At 35.8% G+C, this 17,382-nt stretch overlaps 1 protein-coding gene across 1 annotated transcript; it reads right to left on the bottom strand.

Moving 5' to 3' along the window:
• Positions 1 to 217: 217 nt before the first annotated feature.
• On the bottom strand, positions 218 to 10,411 carry LOC149896174 (uncharacterized). The gene is made up of 8 exons (XM_090117967.1): positions 9,719 to 10,411; positions 9,291 to 9,323; positions 8,783 to 8,908; positions 6,741 to 6,951; positions 2,217 to 2,324; positions 1,704 to 1,851; positions 1,022 to 1,211; positions 218 to 360 (listed from the first exon to the last, which is right to left on the bottom strand). Exons 1-8 carry the CDS (start codon positions 9,752 to 9,754, stop codon positions 238 to 240), a joined length of 975 nt encoding a protein of 324 aa, XP_089974093.1. The 5' UTR covers positions 9,755 to 10,411; the 3' UTR covers positions 218 to 237.
• Between the last annotated feature and the right edge of the window lie 6,971 nt (positions 10,412 to 17,382).

Raw genomic sequence — 17,382 nt, forward strand, 5'->3', positions numbered from 1 at the left:
TGCCAACCAAACATAATGAGTAATTATAATTTTTTTGGTTGTTTAGTTCTGTATGTTTTTGATGATGTGTTTTTTTGAATTTATAGCAATTTATCAATATTTGATTTGTACATCACTTGGTTTTCATTGGTATCTATCTGATTATAATCAAGCTTTTAAATCGGCAAATAAATCTCGGTAACAAATGTTGTGGTTGGTGGAATAAATAAAAAAAGAGTACAAGTACAACATGTTTATTTAGTTCACGAAAAACTCGTTAGACCGTTGATTCTGATTGTGTCGCCACTTGCAAGCCCAGTTCCAACACGACATACCAGCCCAGGGTTCGTCCGTGTAGAAGACCTGTCCGTTTTGGTACATCTGAAAGCATTAAGCATGGTTCACACTACATGGTTAAATGAAACAATATCCATCGATATTTTAACGCCGTGCTCCGTCCGGACCGCAGACAAGTCACGGTGAGGCACGAATCACTCCATACAATAAAACTTGAGAGGTGTCAAGGGACAACCGAATTGAAAGAAGTTACTGAATTAACTGGCTTGCTTTCTACGAGCTCGGCACGCCGTACAACTAGCAAAAAGTATTGTTACAAATTTTCGTCTTAATTTTTTCTGTCTAGCCTTCTTACTTCTTCTTCTTCTAACTTCGTTCCAAAAAGTATACAATAATATTTGAAGTCTTCTCTATTTGTCTCGTTTGGTAGGGTGTGAAATGGGGTTAATGTCTATGTAAATTGTTATATTGTATTCTGTAAGGTCGCTAATACTTTAAGTTCTTCTATCAGCTTGGAATCTGTTTGCACATGCCTTCAACAGCTGAAAAAACATTTGCTATATATTTCCCTGTGTCTTAAAAAATCTACGGTTTCATACTTACCTTATTTTGTCCAGTTTTTATTGTTTCTTCGAGAAAAATGAAATTGCATTTCAACATTTTGTATACGGCCTTTAAATGTCAATTTATCAACTGAAAATCTAGACTATATTTTGCTATATTGTCCAGAAAAAAATATACTTACAAAAGACAAATCGGAGCTCTTATAAGTGACGCCATCGTAACCGAACCTCAAGATGAAGTTCATGGAAAATATGGAGAAGATACAGCGAATGTCTGTGGTGGCTGGGATAAAGTATCGGTACGGGCCACACCAGTAGGAGACCTTGGGCTCGTATTCTACGGACTCTGGAAACTCCTCTCTAGGGTTTATCCTGGAACATTTACGTCGATTGTCATTAGGCCAGATATTTCGATCACGGGTGAACCAACAAATTGTATAATTGTTCCAACGTATGGTTATACAAAATATAATTAATACACTATCACAAATGAAATGCGAATGTTTTTTGCTTGTTTGACTCCCGGTCTTGCAAGTATAAGTCTATAAACGAAGTTCTGGTTGTTTAAAAGGAACGGACGTTTCGTTTAATAAACTTGTTATCACCATTAAGTACTTCTCTCTAAGGTCCATAAATAAATTCCACCCCCATATTAAAATCTATGTCAAAGGAAACGTCTAAACATAAAATTTTACATGTATATTCAGTAGATCTGAGAATCGATTATTATCCATTATTCATACCCTAAGTAACAAAGGTGTCCTGGCAAGCCTGCCGATTCATTGAGTAAACTATTCGATAGGTCTGAGAATCGGTCGTTGTTGTTCATATCGTAAGTGATAAGCTAGTAAGATGTAGATTTACTTATAAATGCACTGAGCATCGCTCCAGTTATCATCGGAATGGCAGTACAAGCCTTGGCTCGGATCCTTCGCCTGGAACTGTTCTGCATGTGGGCCAACATACGTGGTCTCTGAGTGACGGTGGTAGAAGCCGGAGAAAGCGAATGCTCCTGGAAAATATAATCATAAACCTCATTAGGAAAATGAACAGCATATTCTGACAGGCAGTGAAGAGATATATTTTGAAAAATACATCAGTCAATTGGATCGTTAAAGTGCAGTGTTATATAATTTGTTAAAACTATTCTTATAATATTGGCACATGGTTTGATTCGCATTCTCTTTCTCAAGTCGTTATCCAGATTATTCGATAGGCAACTTAAGTTGGTCTTATCTCTTTATTAAAAAAATATTTAATGTCTCTTGGCAAGCAAATAAATATGTTGTTACAGGTATGTTTCCGCAAATCTAGCGCCTATTTTGCTTGACTTTTTAAAGGTCGAATAGAAAAGCTTAGTTGAAAAGTGTACATCACCTCTAAAAGTGTAACAATGAGGCTTCCTCTCGCTAGAGAGTATCATCTGGACGTCTTCCTGGTTGTGAGCTGACGCAATGTAGTATGATGTGCCGAGGCATTTGAATTCTGTGGATAATAAATATAATAATAAACTCTTTATTAGCAGGTAGGCAATATTAAAAATTAACAATTTATGCACTTACAATCTACTTAATCTAACAACCTACATGCTAAAAGGATTTCCGCTCAGCATTTTACAATGAAAAGCATAGGCCTTCATTGCAGAGCTGATTTTCAGCGACACCTAATTATAAAAACGATCTAATATAAAGGCCATGTTTTATAACTTACGAAATTATTGGATAAATTTATCTAAAGAGACAATGTTAGAATTATCTTTTGAGTTACAAAAATAAAAAAAATGCCGCAGTGGGAAGATTTGTTGCTATCGTATGTTGTATCGTAATTAGAAAATATACACTGGTCATCAAAAAAATCGACCCACCTACACTATGTTTGCTATTTATCGATTATTTCACAAATAAGTCGTCTTATATTGTTGTATTTTGTTGTAAGGGTCTGATAACATGCTAATCATTATGTTTGTCGTAAATTTTACTGCACTTAATGATTCTTAACAAAGTTTTATACAGAAATACTGTACAGTGTTGATTTGACGGTTTACGGCGGGACAAATTATGCCCGTGTTCCCAGTTCAAAAATGACTTTTTTCGGGATCTCTTATTCATAACGTTAAGTTTAATAATTGATGCTGTAGTTTTGATAAATTTTGTCTCAAAATAATGGATACTACTGTAGCTGAGGGGGCCCAAACTGTGGCTCTACTAAAACAGGGGTTATGTCAACTTGCTGTGGCTAAAAACTAAAATCTGAGCTGTTTTGCAGTTCGATGAGTTTACCAAAGGTTTCTAGAGACTGGGCAGTATCGATGAAAATATTGATCTGCAAGAAATAGGGCGGCACCTCAAAGGGACGACCCCTAGATAATGAAATCAACTCTACAAAATCGACATCTGTCTGGTGTAGATCTCTAGTGACGCCTGCGTGAAGATAAGGAGGTGGGTATAAATGACAGAACTGTTAGAAGAAGACTTAAGGAGTAGAACCTAAGACCACACAAGCCAGAAAATGGCCACAATCAGCCACAGCTCATCGACAAACCAGACTTCAATTGACTCGAAATCACGTAAACTGGAATATAGGCCAATGGGAGTGAGTACTTTTGAGTGACAAGATGCAAATGACTTTATATGGTGCTGATAGACGTCTTTATGTCATGCGATGACCAGATGAACGATTTGTTCAGTGCTAGGTAGGAGAAACGGTCGATTATGATGGAGGCTCTGTAAAGTTCTAGAGTGGCATTTCTTTGACAAGGCGCACGGAGCTTGACGATAAAAAGATGCTCATTAAATGCTGTTCAATACATTATTGAGGTTTTGGACTATCATATGGTGTAATATGCCGGCTGTATCTGCAAAAACTTTGAGTCTATGCATGATAATGCTCGGAAACACGTAGAGCGAATCGTGATCCAGTATTTAGAAGAGGTCCGCATTAGAGTTACACTCTGGTTAGCAAAAAGTCTCGATTTGAAACCTACAGAGCACATGTGGGATAATTAAAAAATAAAGCTTAGAGCTCGTAATTCAGCCCCTACAACAATAGGAGACCTGAAAACCGCCATGAGGGAAGAATGATAACGAATTCCTCAAGAGACCATCAAAATCTTGATTATTTCTTTAAAATGGTGAACGCAGGCTATCATTCCAGAAAGAAGAGAAAGTACTGAGTATAAATTCGAAGGAATCGTGATAATAAGTTTCATGATTACAAAATAAACTGCATTTGAAATTAAATAAAGAAAAAGCTGAAAATTGAGGATTTTGAACTTTATTCGAAATTGACATTTTTTTTTATTATGTTAATGATTTTATGTGTTTATATTCGTGTAAATATGCATGTTGAATTAATCGGTTCAGTTTCCAAACAATTTTTTTCTTTAGTTTGTGAGAAAACCGCAATTTTCCGTAAAAATGCAGGTGGGTCGATTTTTTTGATGACCAGTGTATATAAAATGTACGAATTCTTGAAAATGTATAATCTTAAAGGTAGCTTTTCGAACTAAGCGTCACAGACGCTGCGTCTTTAGTGCCACGAACGCCGCGTTCTCCGCGACAGTGACGCTCTAGTAACATTGGATACCCATGACAGACGCAAAGTCGTGTCACACTTTTGCCGCGCGCCGCCCCGACCAGATTGATATTATATTACCAGATTGATAATATATTATATTAAGATGATAAGAATGCTTTTAAAGATTAAGAGCCATTTTAATGTTGCGATTTTGCCCTCCACATTGGTCAGAGTACATTATCAAATGCTTACATTTTACAATATTTTTTTACAAAATATAATATACAGGAAGGAGATGTGTCACTGGAGGATGGAATCTCAGGTTGAATTGTTCATTAAAAACTTTGTTAAACATAAACTTAGATACTGGGTTTTCAAATTTTTCAGTGTAAAGGGAATACAAAACACTTAAATTTAAATCCGGCGATAAATATTTTCAGTTTGTTGACTTGTGTATGGAATAATGTGCTTCATAAGCAGGAATACAACTTATAAAGTCTTTTACTTCTATTATTTTACTTTCTGGGGTTTTATTAGCTGGAGCAGAATGACCTCGTCTATCCAATGGAGGTGTAAACACAGAAGACTTGTTTTTCAATAGTCTGCTGATTCTACTACCAGAGACCGAAAAAGTATTTTTGAAAATGGTCTTACATACTATAACTTCATTTCCATTATTATCCGAAAGGTAGTATTGTCTTGTTTTCTCTTAGGCTGCTCGATCGTTCGTTTGGTATGTAGATCATATGTAGCATCGACTTGTAGATTTCGTGCCAGTGGCCGCGTCACATTAGTTAGGGATTCTGACGAATCATCAAATAAGTTTGTTTCCGTTTGTAAAGGGGATCTTTCTTGGGTCGACGTTTGACTACTTTGAGACTCTTGTGTAGTGTTGTCAGTGGGGTCAACAGTGCAAATGCTCAATCGTTCGTTTGGTATGTAGATCATATGTAGCATCGACTTGTAGATTTCGTGCCAGTGGCCGCGTTGCAGACCTTGCCATCCACCATTGTCATGACAAAGACATGAGAGACCAAGTACTTATTCCCATACATGTTAACCTCTGTGGCGCTAAGTGAGTTAGCAGAATTTTTCACGACGTTGATTTCTTCTTCTGTTATATCTGTATTTTCTTTAACAAAACGGAATCTTATTGGGCGGCAAAATCGTGGAGAAGAAGGTGTTGGATTTTCCCATATAATTTTTTCACCTTCACAGCCAGAAACTAATCGTAGAGGCACGAAACTTTGAAATATGTCGGCATCAGAGCCTGTATCATTTGAAAAACTTTTGTTTGAACTGTGAGCCGTCAATTCCCCATTTAGAAATTAATTTTAAGCTCTCTCGTTCTTGTACTTTTAATGTTGTTGGAACCTCTTCTAGGAAAATAGATAAACGCCTAACTGTATGGTCAATCAAAGGTTGTAAATCGGTTTCAGCATAAGTACTCGTCAACCTGCATGATTCTGGGGGATCACATTCTTGTTTCGCTTTCTGTAGCTGAGTATAACAAGGAAAGAACTTCTTGTTAGTATTTCTTACTACTTCGTATTGTCCACGAGTTAGATCGGCTTCGACAAACATCGACAATGCTTGTATTGGAGTAAGTGAACATGTTTTTTCTCTTGTTGACTTAGAAAAAGCCTTTTTATACTTTGATGCTCGAGTTGGAGTACTATGTACTATGAGTTGTGGTAATTTTTTTGTACATTACTCAAAATAAGTCCAAATTATCAAAATATAACTTATCCGCGGCAGTTCTTTTTAATTTTTTACTATTCAAAGCTTCAAACTTTCATTTGTATAAGGAATTATGGCAGGATCTAACTTGGTAGTACAACAAATAGATGATGAAATAAAATATTTACAATGAAAAATCGACCTAACATGTGGGTACTTTCAAATAATTATTATATCTTTGTAATGATGGAAATAACAAAAAACTTAATAAAATACAGCATAATTACCTGCTTCATCAGGATCCATCACAAACACTTCTTAAGTTTTTTTAATATATTTTATTTATAATTTATTTTATTAACTTTTAATGTTTTTGTACGAGCGCCGAGAACAGACACAAACAAGTTGAACGTTCTGATTCCGACTAAATGTATGACACGACTAGTGCAGGTAGCAGAGCGGGGAGGGCGGGTTATTGTTCCCGGGACTGACACCTAGCTCAGGTAGTAATCCTATTCAACATTATCTACAGTATGTAAATTCTACTTTTGGCCGCGTAGATTAGCAAAATACTGACGCTATAGACGCTCGCTTCGAAAGGCTACCTTAAGCGTATCCATTCACTACGGTATGCCCGTCCAAGCATATACGCTTCTGTGTTTTAGGGTATTCAATATTCATCTCGATATTAGAAAATCATCTTACCCGGGCTAGTGTACAATCCGAACGGAATCTTCGCTTGCGTAGATTTTATTTTCGCTTCTGACGTGTCCATCTTCTTGTTCAGCTTCAATAAGACCATCGACATCAGCGCCATGTCCGTTGCAAAGAGCAACCTCTTGAGATCCTTTATGTGCGTGTCTATGAAAGCGAACAGCTTCTTTTGTCCCGTTTCAAGGATGTCTTTTCGTTCTGCCTGTAAGATTTAATTAAGGACTAGTCATTCGTAGCTTGGGCCATGTGGTCCTGGTTTTAAGTTTACTGGGGTAAGGTTAAATAGGTCACAGTTACAAAAGACCAATCTCCAATTGAGGCTATTGGTTTGAATTGACCGACCACCAAAGTTCGAGATAACTTTAAGAAAAAGTCGTTCTCATTAGCAATTGGATTTTGTTTTTCTTGATTGCGAAAATCAGTAAAAAAAGCGAAAACTATATTTCAGTAATGTATATTTTGAAAAAAACATGAATGTTGCACGTTAACGCAAAATACAAAATGAGATAACAATGCAATACACATATTAATTCGTAATATTTCTTAATTTTACAACAATAAAAAAATCTTACATCTAAACGGCTTGGCCTAATTAAAACTGATCGGAATATGTAGATAGATTACGATATGGTCACACACTCACTAGCCACTATATGAATTTATCCTTATGTTACAACTACGATATTATTTATTTTACGCGTATCCCGCAGTGGGCGGCGCTGGCTGGGTCACTTGCCCTAGCGTCGCGGACGCTCGTCCTTGGTTGGCCTTATCCACCTCGCGACGTAGCCAACTCCTGATCCGACGATGGCAAAAACCACGCAGGCCCAATAATACTATGGCCGTAACGATCACAGCCAATACTATCATTACGATGACCATGGTGTTGACGTGATCGTCTATACTTCTGGAGTCTATTTGCACGTTTGCAACTCCTCCCGTTTTCTCTTGTGTTGCGTAGTTACCCATGTTGTTACAAAAAAAATCACGTCGGGGTCACCAATGTAGAGTAGTGCTGCTGCCCCCAAGGTTGCCCAAATAATAAAGCCATTACTTTAATCATTTTTAATCCTTTTTTACAATATGTGTTGTTTAAGCTAGCCGTTATGCACTACTGAATAATAATTCTATAATAAATGTAGAAAGCGTCGGGGAAACAATGTGGACGCACACATAAACAAAAAGCTCGATCAGCGAATTGCATATGTGTGTCCCTACAATGCGTAAGTAAAATAAAAAAAAATTTAGAAACTAAAAAGACCAAGAATGAAATGCTGCAAAACAATTGCGATCTTTTGTGTGACATAGTGCTACTTTACATTTGGTACATTCAGTATGTGAAAAGCTTTTGCACCCTGGCATTTTACACCGATTTTTGTTAGCACATCTCCTCTCGTGATGATCTATTCCATCTGTCCTGACATGACGTGGTGAAACAGGTTTCATTGGTCCACGATGTTTCTTGGCTTCCAATTCTTTCTTTATAGAAAAGGTTGATGGTCTCCCTCTCTTATTTTCTGCAGTTTTTTATAATTGCACAATGTCTCCGCTAAGTCAGACCTATAGTCTGCTAGACTCATTGAATTTTCTTCCCTTGCCTTACTTGTTTTTTTATAAATTATCCAGGAATTTATAACCGCCATATCTATCATGTCATGTTGATAGAATAGGCGAATGTACCACTTTCTGCTTTTTATTCTTATGCGGTATCTGCCCAAAAAACTGTCCATAAGGACTACACCCCCCAGGGGATAGAAATTTTTCGCTTTTATTTTTTGTCGTACCTACTTACGGATTCTAGTGGTTCGGCTCCAACGTACTTAGATGCCAACGTTACAAGCTTGTTGTCCTTCCACATATGTCTACACCTTCATAGTATGCAACTTGTTCCTCATAACTGCCTCTCGCTACGGAATCTTTCATATATTCTTTTTGTGTAGGTAATTAGCAATTTTTTCCTAGCCTATTTCTTTGAAACTGATGTGGTTAATTTAACCCTATTTTGGATTAGACGATATAGTAACTGTACTTACGGGATTGTGTGGTTCTTTCAGGCGAGCGTTCATGAAACTGGTATACTTCAGAAGATTGTCGAATTTCTCCTCTGCATAACTCTGTCTTGGATCTATTTCTTTGGTACTTGGCATGTTGTATGGTTTCTGTTGAATAATTGTGAACGTACATAAAATTTGGTCTTCTTTAGGGTATATTTTTTACGGATGAAACGCAACAATAATATTATCGCCACGAAGCAGCCTTTTTTCGAAGGAGAGGGAGAGAGTGAGAGAGAGAGTGTGAAGAGGCTGGCTGCGGCTTGGTGTGGATTCGTCCGTACTCCGTAGGTCGGTAAATAAAAAGGTTTTGATGTTGATAGGTAAGTTAAAGTAAAATGTGCGGGGCAGGGGGCTGATTATTTCTCGCACTCTGTGTGTGTGTATGAATACGATCACACACGCCTCTGTCATGTGTTCTGCGCATTGCGCACGCACTTTTTTATTATTTCATTATTAGTCAATATTTATTTTATTCATGAATACTTACAGTTTCCACAGTTGGAAAAGACAGTCTGGCAAGCTGGAAAAAAAAAACGAAATTATTTTATTTTTTTAATTCCCGTTAAGGACATTTTATTCATCATTTCTGATTAATTTGACCATAATTATCACCCTCCTAAAGGTAATCGTGTTAAAAGTACACAATTTTCGACCGTGACCTTAGATATTTTTAATGTTAGTCTTGTTATTACTAATATTTTTTACATGCTTAAAAAGATCCTCACATACACACGCAAAAATAATTATTGCATGTCAAGTTGGTTGTATTAAGAACATCATATTCAATTTGAAAATTTTAATAGAAAATTTTGTGAGAACATACGCGAAAATATTAATTTGTCTTGTAAATTGTGAAATTGATTCAATTGGGCCCTGTCCGTTGTCTTTAAGTCGATCAAAAGGGAAAATACTCACTAGTTGAAAAGAAGAAACATCACCGTTACTGCCCATCGTTGGTCGGAATAAACACACTAGCTGAAAATGTAAATTACATAAATACTACAATGTATAAAAATAAATAAAATAAAATTGTTTTATTTCAGGACATGTGTTCCCATATGGAAGTTACTATATACTGGAAGTATACAAAATAAAGATAAAAATTAAAAACAATTAGAGCATCATTCATATTCCCTTGACTTCATAGATCTATACCCTAACATAATGTGATACATGAACATTGTACCAGTAAAGAAGTAAAGGATTGTCATATTAATTACATTACTGGAGCGTCACATTCTATCCCAAAAACTTGAGATTCGAGATCGCATTATGGCCTTAAAAATCCGAGACCCCCGTCTCAAAAAACATGCCATATGCACTGTATAAGTATAATGGCGTCGCGTCGCCGCGAGCGTCCGCGAGCGCCCTAAAATTAATAATTTACTAATAATTCCAACTGACAACAAAATATTATCGTGTACAGTATACAACATACGATTTCATAGATATATAATATTAATATATTTGATTTGGCACAAATAACAATCACATAATATAAAGAAAGAAGAATTGACAATTTACTGAGAAAAATATCTTCATTATCTTTTAATTATTTCCACTTTACTAATTTATCTTCTACATTATAATTTAACATTGACAAGAAAAACTTACCAGCCATATTTTAAATATTTTTATGTAAGTTTCCATTGAAACAGTTTGGTTCGTTCTACTGTTGATTTAAATAATTGACATTCCAAGCGTCGTTAAAACTAGTTGGAGCGCTGTTAAAACTTATTGCTAATTGTTTTCATGTTTTACGATTGTAACAGTTTAATAAATCAATTATAAATATTTTGTATTGTAAAATATCTACGACTATCAAGTAATCTCTAAACTAAGAAATTCGTAGCCTATGCTATCGCGCCTTGCGAAATGGGGTTAGACGGAAAAAAAATAAGACGAAAAGTAACAAAAGTTCAAAATTGTGTTGTAAAAGATGTGCGGCGTGCACGTGTATCTCTGTCTGTCTCTCACTCTCTCTCTCTCTCATAGAGAAGGGAAATTTGTTCCATCCGGGTGTCCCTTGACACCTCTCAAGTTTTTTTCATACTGAATTTTATATAAGGGAGGATTTCAAATCTTCCAATTTACTCCACGAAATGTGTGCAATCGAATAGTTTGATCTTTGAACCTTCTGAATTTTCAATTAGCTTCATAATTTTCGGACAGAATTCTGATACTAATATAAGTTTGTACGAAAACAGCGAAATTCTCTTACTCGTAAGTATAATTTTTGTGCCAATATACAATTAAGCATTTTTCCAATTTTTCGAGCGCTTTGTGACGTGTGTCACCCAGTATCAATTTGTACGCCGAGAACGACCTCTCCACATCAATAATTGATGTCATTGGACAATGAAATTAAAATTCGGCGCCATTTCTGGAGTAACCTGTTCAGGCAGGGCACGACCTGTCCCGATGATGTAGGCATTAATTTTCTTCAGGTCTTGAAGACTTGGGTTTTTGTGCAAAACATTGTCCAACGTTGTTGAGCCTTTTATGCTATTGAATTAGGAAGGGAGTTGGCGAGTTTAATCATTGTTTCCAGTATTTCTATGGATTTAAGTAGAAGAAGGATTTGTGTTTCCAATTTTTCTATGCGTCAGCCACTGCGCTCTGTTATGAGACTCTCAGGATAAGGCTTTTAAAAAAAAACGAAATAGAATGTTTTAGTAGCCGTCCGTCGGGATTAGGATTTGGAGAGAGACTAAACATGGATGCTATGGAAAAGGCCAGGAATGCTGAGAAATGCAGAACAAGCGAAAAGGATGTAGGGTGAGCATGTTAGCGTACAGAGTACGGACATAACAGTTCGCGCTTATACGTAATCTTGCTGTAAAATAAATCCAATGTAAAAACCGTCACGGAGTTAGAAACATTATGACACGTGTAATTAAAATTTGCCATAAAGTTTTTACTAGCGTACGTAGGTAATGTTTCGATAAACGATGGCACCTCATGTGTTGTATCAATATTTCTTTTTTGTTTTCTGTGAGTTTTTTTTGTTATAATTTAATTTACAAGGCCGAGGTTTATTTATAAATTCTTGAAACTGCTTTTAGTCGTACTATAACGTAATTTTTATTAAAACTGCTACGAATTAGTTTATACAGAGAAGAGCTGGCAATACATACATTACCAGCCTTTGTTCGTCCACTGCTGGACGAAGGCCTCTTCTAATGCACGCCACTGAGCCCGGTCGACGGCCCTCTGGCAATAAATTATGAAAAGTATTATAAAATCAATTGTTAAAAGAGATTGTTAAAAAGAGTTTCCTTTTCAAACAATGAATGAATGAATGAAAATATATTTTTTTATTTTATTTATCTATTACATTTAAATCAGGTAATAGATAATAAATTGTACAGACCCATAGAATAAATAACTTACAGACTAACATACATATTATAATTTACAACGAAAACTAAGAACTAATTTTATTGCTACACAAATATAAAAGCATACAATACATAAAATAAGCAAAAGGCAGCCTAATCGCTAGGTAGCGATCACTACCAGGCAACCAATCTTTTACAATAAGAAAAATTTAAAAATAAATCAACACTTTCAGATATCATATTAAGAGTATATGCACATGAAGATAGAAAAATTGCGGATATTTCTGGCAGAAAATCTTTCACGTTGTCCAAGAAATCCATTAGAGCCTTAAGACCGGGACAGGATAAACGGAGGCTTGTTAATTTCAAACATTATCCTTCAATATACAATAATAATTGATGTAAATATTAAATATACATAATATGAATAAGTCATATTATTTTTATTACATAAAGAATTCCCTCTATATCGAAATCAGCTTGGTCTATCTCTATCGGCATTCTTTTTGCACTTTCATGAAGCGCGTCCCAGACAGACGCGCCCAAAGGTTCCGCCACCAACGAAGAATCGATGCTTTCCGAAGCTGGACATGGTGAAGATATAATAAATAAAAAATAAAATAAAATTGTTTTATTTCAGGAAATATTGTGTTCCCATATGCAAGTTGCAATGTAATAGAATTGCACAAAAAAAAAATTAAAGACAATTAGAGAGAATAATATAGTTTGAGTCGTTTATACATGAGCCAGCACAACTTAGAGGTTGCTCTACTATCATCACCATATTTTCCGAATTTCTTCCATCACCAGTTTTCAACATTATTTTGGCTATCTCAAACTTTTCGAGGGCTTGATAGCGATCAGACATTTTTTTTTAATTTTTTGCATAAGATTTAAAAAGTAGCTCTGTATCATCTTCGTCTTCTCTATTGTTTTTTTATAAATTCTATATAACTTTATCAACTTGTGTCTGAGACCCGCCAGACGTCCGTTTGCGCCGACTATGCACATGTAAAAAACTCACACTCACAAATAACTGCTGGGGGCCGCTAGGCGGCGCTGTTTCAATTGTGTGTCTTTTCTCCGCCCGTCGTAACCAAAATGGTTGAATTGCCTCATCAGTAAATTATGCACTGATAGTTTTCAAAATCAGCTCGTATTTAATAATTGTTAACCAATCTGTGAAATCGTTTTTGTTTCGTTCTTTTCGGAATACTTTTTGTTTTATTCCTTCCAGTGACTCGATATATTGTGTGTCGCATCTGCTTATATATTAACCTTTTAACCGCCCGACTTCAGAACAGTTGGCGTGTCCCTAGCGCCCGGCACAGTGAATCGAAAATTAAATACCTAAAAGAAAGAGGGATGTGCAATACTTAACTTTGTGATGTCGATATTTCGTTTTAATAACGACATTTGCATTTGCGAGCGTGGTTAACTAACAACTACATCTCACTAAGCTAAGTTTGCACCTCGCGTCGTTTACGTCACACTGAGGCTTAGGTAGGTACGGGCTGTAAAAAAGGATTCGCTATGACTTTAAAAAAGTAAACAAATGTTTGTTAGATTTTACTTTGCATTTGTTGTTTTTAACATTATATTATACGGGTACATGCCGCATTCCAGCGAGGTGTTAACTTAGCTTGGTGGAGATATAGGTACCTACCTACTTGAATACTACTTAGGTACCTTACGAAATTATTCGACATTTTTCGCAAGTCAGTAAAACAAAAAGTGTTTAAAAATTTGAACGATTTATTAATTATTATTTATTACTTAAACTATTCACAATAAAATCAGTCCAGAGAATTTATCGACATACGAACGTAAAACTTCATGCACAAGCACAACACTGATGGAAAATTCCAGAAGTCGGCACTCGTTTATGACGTAAGAAGCGGTCGTCTTTATCCGACCGTAGCGCAGGGCGTACTAACAAAGTAAGTTTCGGAACATGTAGGCTAGGGATGGGAACCATCAATTGAATCGATGACATTTCATATGTAAATTTACTTAATTTTAAAGGAATTAAATGAAATACTCACAAATATTTGTAAACAAATGTTTTATTAACAATTGCTGTATTTGTTTTAAAGTTAATTAGTCAGTATAACGAGAAATATTTTGATTTATGTTTATTTTTGTATCGCATATGTCCCGTCCCTCATGTCGGATTTTGTCGTCATGGGCGTTGTACATTAATACAATTTTCTAAAAATAATGTTAGTAATTCATCTAACTTTGGACATTATTTTTAGGACTCCTAATTAAGAGGCTAAAGTGTATTAAACTGTAAATGATTACTTAGTTAACTATTTGCCTAATATAAACATATTTTTGATAGAATACAGCGTAATTAAATAAAAAAGCTGATTAAACGAGCAGTGATATTTTGGTCGTAAATATACGACTCTGGCGAAATGGGCCCGAAAATATTTGTCGGATTAATCCGACGTAGGCGGTTAAAAGGTTAAACTAGCGGTCCGCCCCGGCTTCGCCCGTGGTACATGTTTACGTTTTCTCTACATAAAAACCATCCTCGTACTTCAAGGAATATAATAAAAAAAGAATTAACGAAATCGGTTCAGCCGTTCTCGAGTTATGCGCTTACCAACACATTTTGCGATTCATTTTTATATATAAGACTAGCGGTCCGCCCCGGCTTCGCCCGTGGTACATATTTACGTTTTCTCTACATAAAAACCATCCTCGTACTTCAAGGAATATAATAAAAAAAGAATTATCGAAATCGGTTCAGCCGTTCTCGAGTTATGCGCTTACCAACACATTTTGCGATTCATTTTTATATATAAGAAGATTATATTTCGGCCTCTATTATATTTTCTTTTACCAAATTTGGAATCGTTACTTGGTCCACCGATTTTCGTAAAACCTTCTTGATGCTTTTGCTTGATGAATTCATAAACAAGATTAGTTTCTCGGCAGTAATTAACCCTAGATAGCTAACGTTACTAGAATACCATGAGATGCTAACCATTCGACTTTTTGACGAACAAATATAAAATATGTTTTTAGTGAAATTTAATGTAATTATATCCGAGATTGCTTTATATTAGAAACTACAGGATATAAATTAAAGATATTTTTGGAAAAATATAATACTTATTAGAGTTTTGAGTACAAAATAACAAATCTTAATGGCACATAGTTACAAGAGATCAAAAATGAGATAAATCTTAAATCAACTAAAACAGAAACGTTTTGTAGTTGCTAGTGAAAATAAGCCATCTTTTTTTAAACATTTCGGACATATTATCCATCATTGACTGCTGAATTGATTCCATTGTTAAGTGCGGTGCAGTTTTCAAAAACAGCTGTTGCGTTTATCGTATTTAAACTTGGAGAAACACAATGGATGTAAGACACGGTAGGTAAATTAGGGCTTTAGAACATATTTTATAGGTACTAGTTTTACCCAGTAAATATATTTGTGCAAGACTGGGGTCTTGGGGTATCAAAGAAAACCATCTAAAGGTTCTTTAAATTATATTTGATAATTAGTATAATGAATCGTACAAAATAAAAGAAGACAATAGCACGCTTATTGGAGGCGTGTGTCACGTACGACGCTCGAGGTAGAAGAGAGCGAGGCATCGGCTCAGAAGTGGGGCGCGGGGACGGCGCTCGTTCGGGTAACCGGTTTCTTGATGCCGTCCCTGTGTCGCTGTCGCTAGGCTGCCTAGGATGCCTAGACAATATTTTTAAAATACTTTTTAAGTTAGAGCACACTTGAAAGTCGTTTTAACGATTTTACGCCTACCCTCGAAAAAAAATATATATTATAATATACAACACATACAAATATGCAAAGATAAGATTTAATAAGTTTGCTTCCTCTTCCCATTCGCTTCACTATCATGACTAGCCTGGCGTAATAAAAAAAGGAAGGTAAGCAAGCGTTACTTATGTAGATTACCCATAATTTGATGTTTAATTCTTCTTGAAAAACTACAACACTAAAAGTAGTAGTAGTAGCTTAAAGTAATTGTGGACCTACGCGCATCAATAAATCGTTTATTTGATTTGATTCATAACACAGTGTACAATCAGTTTTGAATACAGAAAAAATTGCATATTTTAATAACGGGCACTTAATAGAGATACAGTAGTCCCCACATTAGGATCCCCTGTGTTGTGGGAATAAATGTCTGAACAGAAGCTGTGTAAAGTGATGTTTTGATGAAGGTAGTATGGGCTAGTATCTAATCTGTGCATTGTGTCACAATCATAAATACAGTGCCACAAAACATAGAGTAGTATCTCACAGATGAAGTATTTTCTAGGGAGGCATCTTCTTGATATTTTTGTATTGCTTTATTTGCTTTAGCTTTGTGATCCTCGTATGCAGTTTTAACATCCTCTGGAATAACTGCACCTTCATTTCTAACTGATTCTGGTTTACCTATAGCTATAATTATGATCCGTTAGACAATCATCTGTGTAATTTAGAGGCTGGGTTCCAGGCATTCCTGTAGTTGTACTAGCATCCTCGGCCACTTCACTTTCACTGTCACTTCCTAAAGAAGATAAAAGGTTCATCTAAATAAGCATCTTTCTTCAGATACTCATTTTCAATGTTCTTTACATGGGCACAGTGTTTTTTCCATTCTGCAGTTGTTATGTTATTATTTGCTTCTACGATTTACCGCGGCATTTCAGCATCTGACGTTTCAATGTTATGTTCTGCAACAGAACGTTTCATCGAACTGCAGATCATTTTTATGACATTCAAATCGCAATGATAGGCAGTCTAAGAATAGTGTTCTAGCTAGTACATGAATGGTTGTTGAATCTGCGTACGGTTGTTGAAAACAGTTGATCAGCGCTCCAGCGATTTTAAAATCTTGAAATGTGTTGCGGGACGCTCTGTTAAAAGACCTATGTCTGAATATTTTAAAATCTCTTTTGAATTTTCCATTAATTGTTTGAATCACCCATCTGCAAATCGTAACCAGTCTTGATTTATTTGCTTTTTCGGTAGTCAACTGTTTTATAACCACACTCTTCTGCAATGGTTATTGCGTCTCGGAAACCTCGGTCAAGTAGAAAAACGTCGTTTTCTTGCAATAAATAGTGAAAAGCGCCATCTTCGAAGGGCTCGCCGTGGTTTGTTATTATTTGTTTTAAAATGTCAGCATCACTGACTGTGGCATCGTACGGTCCAGTAATATCGACTATATGGCCATCAGCACAGACAATCAGAAAGAAATGGTTTAA

This window comes from Colias eurytheme, chromosome 29 (genome assembly GCF_061535395.1).
Source record: "Colias eurytheme isolate Ceu_HAF_F1 chromosome 29, ilColEury1 Martin Lab GWU primary, whole genome shotgun sequence".
Classification (NCBI taxonomy): Eukaryota; Metazoa; Arthropoda; class Insecta; order Lepidoptera; family Pieridae; genus Colias; species Colias eurytheme.

Coding starts and splice junctions, on each gene's coding strand:
- LOC149896174 (XM_090117967.1), bottom strand. CDS start 9,754: ATGGGCAGTAACGGTGATGTTTCTTCTTTTCAACTA. Junction 9,324..9,718: donor ATGTTTCTTCTTTTCAACTA/GTGAGTATTTTC, acceptor TTTTTTTTCCAG/CTTGCCAGACTGTCTTTTCC. Junction 8,909..9,290: donor CTTTTCCAACTGTGGAAACT/GTAAGTATTCAT, acceptor ATTATTCAACAG/AAACCATACAACATGCCAAG.